We start from the raw sequence: 16,176 nt of genomic DNA, 5'->3' as shown, positions 1-16,176 counted from the left end.
TTGTGTCGTTGAGTTGCATAATAGTAGATTAAGTTGGATGCTGCGAAAGTAGTTCATTACACAAGGACACAATTTTGTGATACTAGTTAATTTCAGGTTGCTCAAGAACACACGAGTGAGTTTGCGAGTTTCACAAAATTGCGAGTCATTGAACTACGTCGCATGTTCTGTTTTGCCTCCTCTCGTCATGCGAAAATGGACTGTTCAGCAACAATTCTACACAAATTCAGTATCTCAGTATTTTTGTTTGTCAACAAAACAAAACAAAAATCTGTTCTTGCGATAAAACGTTTACAAACGAATCTAGTGTACTCAAGGTTCTTTCAGAACTTCGAGTGTACTGACGAAATCGGCTCATACGCTGCACGTCGTTCCTAAAAAGTTGATCCTGAAAACAGCACTCATATTACATTAGTATTGTCGCAACAGTAGTAACCGATACAAATTATAGTTTTTATTATTCTAAACGCTTCAACTCTAGCACCACATCATTAGCAGAGAAAAACAGCATTCCGGTCTGAGAGCTTGGCTTATCACTTGCGTTTAAGTGCACTGACATCTCGAACTTCTCGACCAGCACGCTTAACACTGATTTTAGAAGAAGAACGGCCCAACGCATTCCTTAATGAATGTAAAAATAGTTGAGTATTTTTGACTTGAAAACGCTTGAAAAGACATTGCAGCCTACCCATGCATATACGAGGTCCATTACCAAATGGGGCAAAGACGCCGGCGTCTTTCAAAGTCTTTGCATCACTTGCGCTTGAGATGAATCGATCAGGATTAAATTCATTGGAATTGACGTAAAAATCGGGATGATGGTGTAAAGCAGTTGTTGGCAATATTATTTTGGTCCCCTTATCGATCTGAACGGTGCGACCATCGTAATCAGTTAGTACAATATTTTCTGTGCAAGTTTTCCAAATTGGAAATGGAAAGGGGCTAATGCGTGTTGTCTCTGGAAGTTAACGTAAAATTCAGTTTTGATACTTCAAAAAGTCGGTTGGCCACACGTAAGCGTGAAATTCATACGTTTATATGGTGAAAAAGCAAAGAAATGATAACATAAGGCGTTGCTGCCACCTCATGGAAGTAGTGCCATCTGTTATCATTTCTCTGAAAAGAAGAACCTCACACAGTGCGACATTCGTACCCGTAGGAATCTTGCGACCATACATTTTTTTAAATCTTTTTAATTGTGGAAATGAGATTAAACTGTGTGTGAGAGTTTTGGAAATAAGTGCGAACTCAATGGTAGAGTGTTTTTCGAGAAACTAAAAATTGGAAGTGGGATGTGGTGATGTGAATATATATAAAGATGTTGCAAGAAAAAATGTGTGACTAAAAATCTCATAAGTCCAATGTCATTTGCATTTACCATTAACAACAGCGTCTAAATATGGCATCTGATTTAAATCATCGAATCCCCTGCCCTTCAATGATTTCACTTCGGAGCGCAATTTTTGCTGACACACTTTATTTTTGGCCAGTTCGTTAATTGCACAGCCCAACATGTACGAAGTGGTTTCAAATCCATCCAAGAAGAAAATGAATGCATTTGCGGCTGATTCAACAGTTTGAAGATTCTTCTTCTTTTCCAATTCTATCAAAAAATTAAGAAAGTCGTCGCTTTCGATACAATTTTTTTGGCGCAATTCAACTGCCATTTGGTAAAGTCGCACAAACCAGTCGTTGAATTCAGTAGCGACCGACTGACTCGGTAGAATACGGTCCAAAATGGGAAATATTTTCCACATTATGGACCGAAGTACTGGAACATTATGAAACATTCGAAGGCTTTGATGAAGAAAGTCGGGATTGTTGTCAAATGCTTTGGCATCGAGACCGTACATATTAGTGCATAAGCTATCAGCTGTTACCCTAGACGCTATCTGAAATTAAAACAATTGATAGATAAAGATTTAAACCGTCGTCGCAAATGTTCCCACGTCTTTTGAAGCTATGACGTCTTGACCGGACTCAAGCAATTTATTTACGTAATCCACTAATTTATGACTCGATACTTCCATGGCCGGGAACATGGCCTTTACCTGAGTGGGAATATGCGTAGAGGTAATACGAATGTCTTTGTTTAAATCTTCAATTTACCCGTAACATTGTAAATGCTGGAGCCATGTCAGATCGTCGTTCTTTCCATCCGGAACCGGTTTCAATGAATGGATTTAATTTGAACAATGGATCCTGCTTAGCATGTACCTGAAAATGCAACATTGGACTTAATTGTAGGTCGGATTTTTTAGGTGATTTAGTTATCACGTACTGTTTCACTCATAGAGTTATCGGAAAAATGTTTGAAATGCTTAACATAAACATCAACCACTAGAGCAGGATCAAGAATCATCAGCTTAGGCTCACGATGTTCGAAAACTCCAATAAATCGATGCTTTCGGTAATATTTACTTTAAGAAGAGGGAATGACAGGGATCAGAATTTTAAAAAGAAAATCTAAGCCGTCATAGAAAGGCTTGAACGGCTAATTTATTTTACTCTGCCGTGCTAGAACAGTTTACCGGAATCTTATACAGTATTGAATTTCAACAACAAAACGATGTAGTAACATCGTAATACCCTCTGATAAGATAAGGTAATTTAAAAAGCTTTCAGACAAAACGAAATTTCTACCAACCGAAATATTTCACTTGTTTCATTGATGTAATTCGAACTTTTATCCAGCAATGCGGTTTTAGGAAATGTTCCAACATAAGGTAGCGGACGTGGTCCAACTACACCACGCCGCTCCCAATAATCGAAATTCCATGTCAGATACAAGTAGAGACTCAGCCCAAAACAGAATATTAAAAAAAGAAATGCAATCATTGCGCTAGTAACAACGGGAAAGAACTGAGGAAATGTTGTCAGTGTTATTTACTAAACTGAAAATACTGATGTGAGTGCAAAATTGATATTAGTATTTAATGCAACACACTTATAGGTATTATCTGACATAACAAGACAAATTTTGTGATAGAAATGGTCGAGAGAAACACTGTAGTCATTGTTCGATGTTTGATTATAGTCGAGGTAGGGTACGGGCACCAGTATTCGGCCACCTCCCAGTTATCGGCCACTTACAACTATTTTCATTAAATAATCTATATTCTATAAAATAAATTGCCCCGATTGTATTTTTTATTGGAAGCTACATCAATTACCCTATGGTTGATGAAGCCTCATTCATATTACAGTTTACAGTGTATTTTTAATTGTCTTGAAACACATGACGTGTTTATTATTATGGTTCGGCTAAGTCTTTTGTTAAGAGAACGCTGCCAAAGTGATTATGAAAAATGTAAGTATTTCTTCAATTAAAAAGTGTTTTAATACGAAATAAACACTCGGAAACATAGACAAAGGCTTAATTTTGTGATTAATTATAAATTTCAATACGGAAAGTAATTTAAAACTGAATAAAAAGACTGAAATTGTTGTGGCCGAACATTGAAGTCACTTTTTCCATTGTGTTTTAGTGTTCGGCCATGATGAATTTCAGAATCAAAATAACCTAGCAATGAGTCTAATTTGCATAAAAAAACAAATTTTCAGGCCAAAAGTTGAGCGAAAACGGTTTCGTTACGAAGAAACAGCAATGCTGAATGCGGTAAATGAAGTGATCAAGAGCCAGTTAAGTATTCGTGCTGCCAGTGTCAAATATGGAGTGCCCCGAGCAACTCTACAAGATAAAATCAACGGAAAAACAGCTAACGGGCCTCGTAAAATGGGTCCTAATACAATTCTCACGGTTCGGGAAGAAGAGACACTTGTGCAGTGGATGATAAGCCTAACGAAATGCGGCTTTCCCCGAAAACCAGATGACCTGTTGAACACTGTACAAAACATAATCCGAGATGACGAACGGCAAAATCCGTTTACAGACAACCGTCCAGGGAAATCTTGGTACAAACTCTTCTTAAGAAGACATCCGGAGCTTAGTTTGCGTGAAGCTGAAGGAATATCAGGCGGTCGTGCAGTAGTAACGGAACAGAGCATTCGAAAGTGGTTCACCGACCTGGAGAATTACATGCAAAGGGAAAACGCCGGCGACGTTTTACTCGACCCGAAAAGGATATTCAACTGTGACGAAACTAGCTTCTCCATGTGTCCGAAAACAGGAAAAGTTATTGCTCCCAAAGGTTGGAAAAATGTCTACACGGTGCAGAAAGGTAGCGAAAAAGAAACCATCACATGCTTGTTCACGTTCAGTGCGAGTGGTGAAACAGTAACGCCGATGGTCGTATTCCCTTACGTTCGGTTACCTAAGGATATTATAAGTACCGTGCCAGATACATGGTTTATTGGAAAGTCCGAGACCGGTTGGATGAGAAGCGAAACATTTTTCGAATTTATTGCAAATGGATTTAACCAATGGATAACTCAAAGTAACATTAAGAAACCAGTTTTGCTGCTGGTAGATGGTCATAAATCACATCTCACAATGGAATTGAGCCAATTTTGCCATGATAATCAGATCATTTTGTACTCTTTCTTGCCGAATTGTACTCACATTAACAAAACGAACATTAACAAAAACAACATTTTGTCCCATGATTGCGACTGTTCTCCAAGAAAAAGACTTATCTCAAGCCATACGAAATGGATTTCGTGCAACGGGAATTTATCCTTTTAATCCAGATGCTGTGGATTATAGCAAGTGTGTTCAAAACACTATCGAAAATCTTAACGCAGCAGCTGTCCAAAAGCCGAGTATCGACGATTTATTGATAGCATCGAATGTTATCAATTATATGCGAGATATATTAATCGGACAAGGTATCAACGTAGATGCTGTACTGCAAGCTATGCGAAATGAAACCCCAGCAGAACACGAGCCGCAATGCGTTACATTGAATGATTCAACGCCGATATCTCAACCTCTAATTGAGTTTATTGGATTACAGGAAGATGAGCTCGAAATTTCTGAGCTGGATTCAGTCACGTATGTATTTGAAGATAAGGCGTTGACGTCAGTTCAATTATCAGAATTTATTATGGATGTCGACGATGCCACACCGACTTTCTCAAGTTCTCAAAGCTTTACGTCGACAGCCTGCGACCCAAGAAATGAATCTGAGACCTCTATAGCTTGTAGAATACTTCAACCAATCGTACCTGTTACATCGACCTGTGAACTAAAAATAAACCAAGCCGAATTCGGTGCCGATGTTGATGACGTCAAATCGAAAAACATTTCAACAGCGCAAGCACTCCGCGACATAACAAATTATTCTGATCAGACGAAATCCAATATCGAAGGTAACATCACGACATCCATCGTCCCTGATCTCGCACGAGCCGTTCAATCCAACTCCCAAACACATTTTTCAAATCACGTTGCTCCAAACTTGATAAGTCCAATTGGGACTGGGTTCACGAAGCATTTATTCTATCCGAAGCCTATTAGTTCAGGTAAAAAGAGAAAGGAGAAGTTGAAAACTCCAATGGCGGTATCAGCACCCGAATGGAGAGCAATGAAACAACGTCTTGAAGACGAAAAAAAAGATAAAATTGAGGCAGTTGAAAAGCGAAAGAAAGAAAGGCTCGAGAAGGCAAAACTCAAGTCGCTTGAAAAACGAAAAGAAGAAAGAATTGAAAAAGCTCGAATAAAAACCCAGCTGACTTTGAAACGATTGAATGACAAGCTTATCAAATTACAAAGCCAAATGTGATATCTACCCATCCTTTATTTTTCTATAAAACGTATCTATCAGTGTTCAATAAAACATTTTCTCTATGTAATATAGAACAATTGTTTCCTTCAATATTTCTTCCAATCTTAATGAATGTCCACTGTTCTTCGCTAATATCGTATGAAAACCTACTTCTTCCTCTATATTCTTTCTGCTTTGTCCAAATATCAATAATATTCAACAGTCGGATTGTAAAAACACCTCTCCTTGCTATTTTCGCCCATTATCCTATACACAATCTTCAAGTGGCCGATAACTGGATCAACATGGCTGATAACTGAAATTTTTGGACGATAACTAGCGAATCGCTGTTTTTCAACTTTGAGATTTAATTACAAATATTAAATAATTAAATAAATATCCATAATTATCATCAAAAAAATCTTAATTAAATGCTAAATTCAATTAAAATTTGAGAAGTAAATATTAATTAGCAAAATTATTATAATAAAATCACCAAAGTTAATCACAATCCTTATTTGGCCGAATACTGGTGCCCGTACCCTACGTATAGTAGAACCTCCAAACGTCGTCTTGTCAACGACATTTTTTTCTGAAAATCATTCGACTTAAACGAACGAGCATGATTTCTCGTAAACGTAGGGTACGGACCCCAGTATTCGGCATAGTTTAGAATATCGGCCATCTATTGTTTAGAACAATGAAACCCAATGAAACCCATTGTTGTGGCCGATATTCTAAACTATGCCGAATACTGGGGTCCGTACCCTATTAATTTAGTATAAAGTTGGAGAAGTTTAATTGACGGATTTCGAAATAAAAACATACGAAATCTCAGAGGATTTGACTAAGAACAGTGCTTACATGAGACTAATAAGAAAATAAAAATAAGAAAATAAAAATAAGAAAATAAATTTTTCATCGATTCCGGAAATTCTTATGCAAAGTGCTTTATTTCGGTATTAATGCTGGTCGCAAAACGCAAGCAACTTTACCCCACTGGAATTTACTAATTCCACATTTTGTCGTTCAGTTGTTATGCTTAAGTATGTAGATGCGGAGTGATAGCGGGACGAGTTAATTTTTTGACATAGACCAACGCACTTCAAGCTAAAGTGCTTTGATTGACACCTGACAAATAGAGCACTTTTTGTATGAAATTTTATCCCCACTCTTTTTACAGTGTAAAATTTTGTATGGAGCACTATCAAGTTTCAGTACCCTATTTAGAGTACCACTTTTGCTTGAAGTGCATTGCATAGACAGTTCGGGAACAGCAAGAACCGTACGTGACTCAAAAATATTTTTTGGAAGCACTGCGGTTGAGGTTACTAATCGATTCCTAAACTTCTATTTTCACCCAATCCTATAAACAAGCGCAAGAGATCTTGTTACCAGCGGCAGGTAAGGTCTCAACGGACCTACGGTTCCTTTTCGTGGACTTAAATACCTATAGAATCTCAACAAAAATGTTATAAGTTGTAGCTGAAATGTAGCATCCGAAATCTCTCAAGAATGAATAAGGGATAGTGCGTTAAAACTGACCCAAAATAGAGGACATCTGAGTAACTATAGAACTGACCTTCTGCTTGGATTAATCAATTTCACCTATTATTACACTTAACCGTCGTAATGTGACGAAAAATGATGTTCAATAACTCATTAATTTCACATAAACACACAGGTATTGACCTTTTGCATAAATACCATCAGGTTGCTGTAAAATAATCTGAGACGACTGAAGACGTTGATTCTAATATTAAATATTGCATTTAGTGGTTTAACCTTTAACAAATTTTTTTGTTGTTTCTTTTAAAGTAAAAAATCTTCAGTTCTATATGTAGCATCTAATCTATAGTACCTGCCATTTAGCCCACCGGTTTTATGCATAAATTTATAAAAGATCACCAATGTTATTATTAATTATTATCACTTAATCGCCTTGGAATAAGTGATCGAATAGCCAAATTTAGGTAAATAAATTTTTTACACACAAAAAGAGTATGTTAATGGCTTTTAAAAGTGATGTACGCATCCGTCACTGTCGATCTTTGTAACCCAAAGACTATATCATTTGATCGTTCCATTGTTTATTCAATGATTTAATATTATAAGAAAACAACTTCCATAAAATATTCATAAAATGTGAATTTATTACATCAATACTTACTTATCTACATTACATTTACGTACAAACCCAAAGAGATATACACAGAGCATTATTAGAGATATTGCGATTTTCAATTATAATCGTATGCCAATGTAAAACTAGATTACATCGGATGATGCGAACGTAATGCATTACATAGGGTAACAATATTGTCATAGGAGCAAACCCACAAATGTGTTTTTTTGGGTTACCGCAGCTTCGGTAACTGACTTTTCGAAAAGTATAGAGTTTTTGTATGCGAGCCGAAGGCGAGGTATACAGTTACTCCTGTCCAAAAACAGCTACCAAAGTTTGTTGATCAAAGGCACACTAAGTATTACAAGGTCGTTGTCGAGGTTATAAATTACATAGTAGCATCCAATGTAATCTGGTTTATTGCCTACCCAATTCGAAAGTTGATTATCATAAAGGAATTCACGTAAAATAAATCGAAAATATTCCTCACGTTATGTATCATTTTTGCAAGGAGAAAACTACTTTGTAATGACCAACTTTCGCTTGGGGTAAGCATTAAAATTTATGATTTATCAGTTGACTCCATATATATATTTTTCCCGGAGAATTTACTTGCAATTTACACGTTTTACGTCAATTTATCATTATAAATGAAAATTGCAATCTCCCTATTAATTGGACAGGTAGTACGTAACATCATTCGTTTCGTATACATTATTTTACACGATAATTTTAACTGCAATCTTATTGGTATCAGTGACTGGCAGGTGTTATAACTTCTGGATGAAAACCGTCCTCATCAGCCGTGTAGTTAACAATAGTTTCCGTTCCGTCTGGGTTAATGATTGTGTATGATCCTTTCGTGACGATAACATCCATACCATTTACAGTTTTCAATTTTCCGTCTTCCGAAAACTTTTCACCATTCGCAAATTGTTGGCTGTTTATTTGAGTGAAAAGAAACTTAAGATTGCGACGCAAAAAAAAAGATCAAAAACCATCACTCACTCGAAAGTGTACTCAAGATTTGGCTCTTGATGGAAAGTATCACTTATCACTTGAAATCGAGGCTGAACTTGTTGGGTGGGTGGATTTGGCGGAGCAGTGTGCACAATTGTGATAAATAAGCAAATTAGAGCGGAGGCAGAAATTAAGTTACGTGCCATTTTGATATAAAGCGTTTCTTCAATTAAATCAATAAATTTATATTCAAATACAACCTTTCTGGTCGATAGATACACAATGACTAAAAAATATTACTTTTGCATAATTTATAACAAGTTTAGATCAAAATAAACTTTACATTGAAAGTCTTTGGTGATCATGTGGGGGTGTCCGTAATTTTTAGAATTTGTATCCAGGATACCAACAGAGAATTTGTGGATGGTTTTTCGTTGCACGACAGGCTTTTCTTCTACAGTGGGCTTTTATTTATTGGACATGATTAAACCATAACTTTTTTTTAAGCACAACCGGCCAATGCTTAGGTGCAGTGATGAACCAATGAGTTATTCGTTAACCAAGGTGAGAAAATAGGAAATTTCACCAAGAGCGAAAGTTTGCGGCCAGTGTGAAGCGAGGGCCGTAATTCGCTCAAGGTGGAATTTCCTATTTTTCCCCGAGGTGAAAAGAACGTTTTTCTTGTGTCGGGGCCGAAAATGAGGGAGTTTTGAGATTTTTGATGAAAATTTTTTCGAGTATCTGTTTTGGACGATTGATTTTAAGCACTCACGAAATTGATTAAAAACAATCGTCCAAAACAGATACACAAATAACTATTTGTCTACTTTGAAGAAAATAAAATAAATAGCGTGTTTTCGTATTTAGCCATTTTTATGTTCTCACCTAAAATGGAGCCTTCCAGAATGACAATAAATAGCCATTTTCACAACGCTTCATAGTGGACAAAATAGGAATTTTCGCATCGCTGGCATGAAAAATAAATTTCAACGCATTCTTATATGATGATGAAGCGAGCTGACCAAATACAACGTTGGCTTTGAACTCTTGCCATCGATTTGGAAAATCACGTATTTACGTTGATAGGCGACAAATTCACGCCTTAAGTGCGGTCGATTTTCAAAATCTTTCTCACGCAAGTCTTTCTAACACATACAAGGAAGCGTTGAAACGTATTTTTCGGTTCACTTTTCCATAGACTCGTTCACTTGAATTTCAAATTTTAGGCACACTTACGGCGTGAATTAGGTTCTTCATTGAGTTTGTTCTCATTGCATTATTCATTGGTCAAGCGGGTCAAGCGAGGCGCCACCGTTCATTTGTGGGTTTTAAATTTTTATTTTTACAAGTTGGCATACATGTATTGGTACATTATACCTCCTGAAAACCCGTGCTACCACGGCTTCCACCTTCGTGATAAACAGAAACAACTAAGCAAGCTAACCTTAATCTATTCACATCACTTTTACTTGAAATTACCATCTAAAGTTGAAAATGTGATAACAACGTTCGAATTTGGGTGTAATATTGTTTGTTTGCTGGGAATATACCATCACCGACATATGTTTTTGCACTGGGGTCTTTAATGTCAAAACATTTTCATGATACAAACTTGGCGGTACGTTATTGTGTTTTGACGTCTGCAGAGTGTAAATTTTTGTATTTATAAAATATCAAAATAGAAAAATAAATGCTTGCGCCCGGTGGTGATTGGTATATTAGCAACAAAATTGTTTAATTTTATTGGACGAAAAAATGTCATCGGTCCATCTAATACCTGAAAATCAAATATGCAGACTGTGCTATTCGAGAAATACAGAAACCGATACTGTTGATATTTACAGTGAAAAGGGTAAAGAACGGGACTATTTAGGCAAAATAAATCGTTATTTGTATCTACGGGTTACTGAAACTGATGCTCATCCGAAAACAATATGTTGGATGTGTTCGAATCAATTGAATACATTCCACAAATTCTACGAAAAGGCAAGCAAATCTTACATCGCATAGTGTCCAATATGTCAATAGTTAATACGTTTCCTTTCAGATCAATCAAATCCAAAAATCGGTTCTTAAAGGCGACTACGAGCAAAATGTTCTCGTACCACATTTTGAGCCTACATTCGATAAAATTTCGTCGTCAGAAGTCGAAATATTCGAAGGAGGTTGCGATGATGACACTGTGGAAGTGGTAGTCTTAAATGCGGACGATAATTTCGATGATATTGATCAACATTTCCAAATTGAAATTCAAGGAGAAGAGCCACTTGCTGATGAGTCAGCAGTTGAGAAAGAAGTGGACGACAAATTGGTGTTACAAAATGTTTTGAAAAAAGCAAAAAAAAATGTTCAAAACAGCACCCGGCAAACCAGATCGTTCAATTCAAAGAGCCTGAAAACCAACAAAAATTCTTCACAAGTACAACCTTACCATGACGTAGGTGCCATTGTTGTAAAAGAAGAAGAATGCATACCGACCGCTAGTTGTTCAACGAGTGACATTGAGAATGTCATTTATTACGAGATGGATGGAAGTGCAGAACCAGATGTACCACCACCATCCAAAAAGCGACGTGGTCGTCCGAAAATCAAAGTTGAAGACAGCGAAACGGAATATAATAATCACATGGTATTGCCAGTGAAGCGAAACACACGCTCCAAACAAACGGCAATCTTACGTAAGACGAATGATTTACCGTTGCACGATGAGGATGAGGAAGAAAGTGACTATGAATTTCCGGCCAGAGATTCGGATAATGAAGATTGGCCCGCACAGACGACGTTAGACGATTTTCCGAATAAGATTATCGAAAATGGTCTGCTACTGGTGAAAGGGAAGAAATTGATGTCGATGATATGCAAATACTACAAGTTGGAATGTGATTTATGTGAACAGAAGACGAGATTTAAGTGAGTCGACGTTGCGATTTTGCTGAAATATTGTCGGTGGAACGGGGAGTTCATTGAATTGATATTTTCTAAAATAAACTTTTCAGATATCTGCGTGAACTTTTCAGTCACTATGCGAATGAGCATAAAGAAGAAGGCTACGTTACATGCTGCCAGTCGAAGCTCTATCGTTATCCTGCCATAATCATGCATATGGCTAGGCACATTCAACCCGACGCATTTAAGTAAGTTTTAAGTATATTCGCTGGCCGGTAACGTTTATGCCCTGACTGCTTACACAATTCATTTTCAATTGAAACGTTTCCAACCCAAACAAGGTGTCAGATATGCGGTTACATGGTAACGCGACCCCGATTTCTGCAGAGTCACGAGCAGACCCACTTACCCGAAGATCAGAAACCATATGCCTGTGATGAATGTCCGAAGCGTTTTGTGTGGAAGGGAGCACTGATGATACACAAAATTCAGCATCAGCCGCGCGATCAACGGAAACTCTACGTGTGCCACATATGCGGAAAGGTGTAAGTATATTCAAAGTTTGTCGCTTTTCTCGAAATTAAAATGAATTGGAACGTTTCAATTTGCAATTTTGTTGGAATATTGTCACTTCCGAATCGTCCAGATCGATTGACGAATTTATGGAATTGTCGGAATTAACAGTATGTTCAAAGTGATCGTTCTCGTACCGCTCTTTGGCCAGTTTCGATGCAACGCGATCGATCAGTTTGTCCGTAATTTTCTTCGATTGTTTTTGCTTTGCAATAATTTCGGCGGCTAGTTTTAAACGCAAATTTGCCACTTCGCTTAACAATTGACCGACACGGTTGAGCAGTTGAATATTGGAATGGGTTTTCCTGCTTTTGTCACACTTTTTTGCCATCTCTTTGATGATGTTTGCTTGCTCTTTGATTGAACCGCTCAAATCGTTGGAGATTCGTTCGTATAAAGTCTTTTTGCTTTCCACACGATTTTTGGTCTCTTTCATGCGAAGAAACATTAAGCTTAAACGGTTCGTGGTCTTAATGGTGCTTCTCAGATTACGGCGAAGCTCAGCGTTTGTGTTGAAGAATTCCATCTGAAATCGAAATTGCGTTTTGGATACGATTGTACGAGATCATAATGAGTAGAGTACGAAAATGGGGGTCAGGCAAGTGTCACTAAGAAATTTTAGAAATTCCTCGAAATTGACTCTTAAAAAATGGGACGCAAATGCCGCATCACAATGTTACCTTAGTTGCAGCCAACGAATTTTTGACCTCATCAATTTCGTACTGCATCTGATTCGTTTTATTCCTGAAACATTTACGTTGTTCCATTGCATGTCGTCTCAGCTTTTCGTAGGCCGTCTGAGTTTCGTGCAATCGCATAGCCAATATTTGCTTATCTACAGCCACATTTCGAAGAGATTCCTTTGGTCCAAAACATTAAATGGATTATGTTTTCTCTCCAAATTGATTATTATCGATCGATCACAAAATACCTTCAGGCCTTCTGCCATCGATAAAGATTTTTCCAATGATTTGGTTGCATTATACAAATCCGTCTTCAGTGTGTTCAATTCATCGGATACCAGAGACGATTTGGAAATGTCTTCACCATCATTGTAATTCCGACCGTTGATCCGATTATTTAAAGTGTTTAGCCCATCGATTGGATGCTTTCCGGCGGTCTCACCTTCAATGTACATTCGACTGTTGTCTTTTTGATTTAACATTGTGTTTTGTCATGATAGTTTGAATATCAACGAGCATTCGATTGAAAAATCATCAAATCAACTGATTTACAGGTATGATACACCCGGTGGCCTGTCGACACACAAAAAGCTTATTCACAGCGATAAAAAGCCAAGTTCAAATGTTTGCCATGTTTGTGCCAAAAAGTTTGCTACTCGTACTGGACTCAATGAGCACATGTCCACAATACATCAGCCGCGCGAAAGGGATCAACTACAGTGCCCCCATTGCGGAAAATGGTAAGAACAAAAGCTAGAAATTTTTACAGTTACTTTGACCATCAGCATAACTGGTAAGTTTGTTCTGGATTCCGTACTAACACGAACAGTGGAGAGTCATACTTCGATAAAAATCTCGAGTGAAATGATGGTACGATTCATATCGCAGGATATTTTGTGTCCGGTACAGTCTACTATCAAGAATATCGTGGACTCGTAAAAATAATTTTTCTTTATTGTAAGCAGTATCTTCTTTCATGAGAAGGTCGCAACAAAATTACTGATCCCCTCACAAGTACTTAACCATTTCCACTTCCTCCGACAAACTACCTTTCGGCACCGGTAACACGGTCGACAGATCAAATTCGACAATTTTATCCGTTTTGGTAAACCCACACCGTTCATACCATGCAACCACTTCGGTTCGTCGAACCGAAGTGAGCAACTCAACCAATTTATATCCATTCTGTTTGCCATATTCACAAGCACCATTCAGCAGTTTACGTCCAATGCCCTGATTTTGTTTCGACGGATCGACAGCCATCAACCATAAATGTAATTGTTTTTCGCCAATATCTTCCAAATACAGACTACCGTTCAAAGTGCCATCGTCGCCTGTATGTAGGATAAAAACGGATGGGTGCTTTTCCATTAGCGTTTGGACATCTTTTACGTTCGTTCGCGGAACGTCCTGTAAAATGTGCTGAAGGTGTGCCCAGTCCGTCCATCCTTGGCCATTTCCTTTGTACGCTTTGTTGCTTATTTCAGTTATAGCTTCTATATCTGCCATCGTCCCGATTGATATTCCCGGTGAAAGGTTCATACTTATCAGTTTGACCGACAAATTGTTCGAATTGCGTGTATACTACGCCAAATAAAGGGCTGAGTTGTTCGGCTAGAGATTTATCAGGTAAACGACAGTAATGCCATGGAAACTCAAGAAAATGCAATTTATTGAAAGTGAACTCTTTTATCATTGATGATCTTGTTATCAGTTTGTATTCTGTTTACCAGAGATAATTTTGCACACTTCACTTCTCATAGCTCGTAGGTGTTTGTGAGCATGTTTGTATACCCTATGAATAAGTAACGTAAAAACTTTGGGGCTTTGCTGTTTTTAATAAACCCCAAACATCATTTCATTTACAGGTTGATGAATCAGCGATGCTTGAAATCGCATATGATACTACACAGTGATACAGTACTGAAATGCAATAAATGCGAATACACGACAAAGAAGCACGTTTTATTGAATCGGCATTTAGTGACACAGGTAAACTTTTATTTTACCAATCGGAGAATTTTCTTTTCAATTTGTTTTCATCTATTTCCCTTTGTCGACACAGCATTCAGATTTGAAGCCATTTAAATGCGACCAATGCGGAAAATCGTTTAAGCTGAAACGAGCTCTAACCGTGCACATATCTCAGCACACCACCGAACAAAAGACATTTAAATGTACGTTCTGTGAACGTACATTTAACAGTTCAACGAACTTCTATACGCATAGGTAGATGATAGTACAGTGGGTTGTTAGTGGTCAAATTTGTTATTAACATATTGATGAACTCCCACAGAAAAAACATTCATCCCAAAGAGTTACAAGCGCTTAAAGATCGTAAAATGGAATTGCAACGTCAGAAGCGTATCAAAGCTGGTATAGAGGAGCCCGAAACTTATGAGGTAATCGAAATGGCTGAAGAATCGATCGAAGACGATGTCAGCATTGAGTCGTCCGGACAACACATGACCATGCGGACAGACGAGAGTCATGAAGAGTACGTTATATCGACGGATGACTCGAGTGGCATTCGTATTTTGGATGCAAGTCAAATAGACGAACGAACGTTGACCAAATTGATATCCGGCGACTATGAAACCATGGATGATGATAACGGTGACCGGGTGGATCCATTGGTACTGAATATAGAAATTGATGAATCTGGTCAGAGTAAGGTAAATTTAAAATTGAATTGAGTACGGTGTTCGGTCGAGCTTTCGTAAAATTCGATATAGGCTTTCCCTTCGTGCAAAGGACTAAGAAAAACGTTTCGACCTATTTTTCTCTTTTTTACTTAAATTATCACCACTTTTCCATTTTCTAATTCTTTTCTTATTTAATAATTATTTTCTAATTTTTTTTCAATAAATGCCTTACCATCTCAGGTCATCTAAATTTTTAATTGGGCGGTGTCTGTTTGTAAGACTTGAGTAGTAATAGCTTAGCACCTTAACAGCATTATGGATCATAATGAGTAAAAATTTTGCTACTCATTCCAATAAGAAACGGTAAAAAAAATATTCGAAGACGCAGATTGTGTAACTTTTCAAACTCATTTACAAATTGTATTCTAAAACATTGCGAAACACCATAGTCGACTTTATTGTGTCAGTGGCAATACAGTACAGGACAGTATTCTCATCTTCAGATGATAACTTCAACATTTTTAATTATGTATCAAACGACAAAAGAATCTACGAACACGGGGCATTACTCAAGTTTCTTCACCCGTTGTAACAGCTTCAATTCTTTTATAATCCAATAATTTCCCTGATAAAATCGC

The 16,176-nt window shown here is 37.4% G+C and overlaps 3 protein-coding genes across 3 annotated transcripts; 1 reads left to right on the top strand and 2 right to left on the bottom strand.

Annotated features, from left to right (window-relative positions):
- Positions 1–440: 440 nt before the first annotated feature.
- On the bottom strand, positions 441–2,854 carry LOC119080287 (probable cytochrome P450 28a5). The gene is made up of 7 exons (XM_037188560.1): positions 2,648–2,854; positions 2,282–2,420; positions 2,110–2,217; positions 1,950–2,051; positions 1,379–1,892; positions 689–958; positions 441–621 (listed from the first exon to the last, which is right to left on the bottom strand). Exons 1-7 carry the CDS (start codon positions 2,836–2,838, stop codon positions 458–460), a joined length of 1,488 nt encoding a protein of 495 aa, XP_037044455.1. The 5' UTR covers positions 2,839–2,854; the 3' UTR covers positions 441–457.
- Positions 2,855–10,353: 7,499 nt separating this feature from the next.
- LOC119085708 (zinc finger protein 62 homolog) lies at positions 10,354–15,663 on the top strand. Its single transcript, XM_037196156.1, has 8 exons — positions 10,354–10,737; positions 10,799–11,661; positions 11,748–11,885; positions 11,979–12,182; positions 13,448–13,633; positions 14,762–14,885; positions 14,959–15,122; positions 15,190–15,663. Exons 1-8 carry the CDS (start codon positions 10,507–10,509, stop codon positions 15,587–15,589), a joined length of 2,310 nt encoding a protein of 769 aa, XP_037052051.1. The 5' UTR covers positions 10,354–10,506; the 3' UTR covers positions 15,590–15,663.
- Positions 12,214–13,390, bottom strand: LOC119085709. The gene is made up of 3 exons (XM_037196157.1): positions 13,142–13,390; positions 12,891–13,070; positions 12,214–12,736 (listed from the first exon to the last, which is right to left on the bottom strand). Exons 1-3 carry the CDS (start codon positions 13,373–13,375, stop codon positions 12,218–12,220), a joined length of 933 nt encoding a protein of 310 aa, XP_037052052.1. The 5' UTR covers positions 13,376–13,390; the 3' UTR covers positions 12,214–12,217.
- Positions 15,664–16,176: the final 513 nt, after the last annotated feature.

This window comes from Bradysia coprophila, chromosome X, assembly GCF_014529535.1.
Source record: "Bradysia coprophila strain Holo2 chromosome X, BU_Bcop_v1, whole genome shotgun sequence".
In the NCBI taxonomy this organism is placed as follows: Eukaryota; Metazoa; Arthropoda; class Insecta; order Diptera; family Sciaridae; genus Bradysia; species Bradysia coprophila.
Note: the sequence above shows the minus strand (reverse complement) of the source record. Positions and strands in the feature narration are given on the sequence as shown.

Excerpts from the sequence above, each read along its gene's own strand:
- LOC119080287 (XM_037188560.1), bottom strand. The coding sequence starts at position 2,838 with ATGATTGCATTTCTTTTTTTAATATTCTGTTTTGGGCTGAGTCTCTAC. Across the intron at positions 2,218-2,281 it reads ATAACTCTATGAGTGAAACA|GTACATGCTAAGCAGGATCC; the intron begins GTACGTGATAAC and ends TTGCATTTTCAG. Across the intron at positions 2,052-2,109 it reads CAGCATTTACAATGTTACGG|GTAAAGGCCATGTTCCCGGC; the intron begins GTAAATTGAAGA and ends ATTCCCACTCAG.
- LOC119085708 (XM_037196156.1), top strand. The coding sequence starts at position 10,507 with ATGTCATCGGTCCATCTAATACCTGAAAATCAAATATGCAGACTGTGC. Across the intron at positions 11,886-11,978 it reads ATTCAACCCGACGCATTTAA|GTGTCAGATATGCGGTTACA; the intron begins GTAAGTTTTAAG and ends AACCCAAACAAG. Across the intron at positions 12,183-13,447 it reads TGCCACATATGCGGAAAGGT|GTATGATACACCCGGTGGCC; the intron begins GTAAGTATATTC and ends ACTGATTTACAG.
- LOC119085709 (XM_037196157.1), bottom strand. The coding sequence starts at position 13,375 with ATGTTAAATCAAAAAGACAACAGTCGAATGTACATTGAAGGTGAGACC. Across the intron at positions 13,071-13,141 it reads CGATGGCAGAAGGCCTGAAG|GAATCTCTTCGAAATGTGGC; the intron begins GTATTTTGTGAT and ends TTTGGACCAAAG. Across the intron at positions 12,737-12,890 it reads ATTCGTTGGCTGCAACTAAG|ATGGAATTCTTCAACACAAA; the intron begins GTAACATTGTGA and ends TTTCGATTTCAG.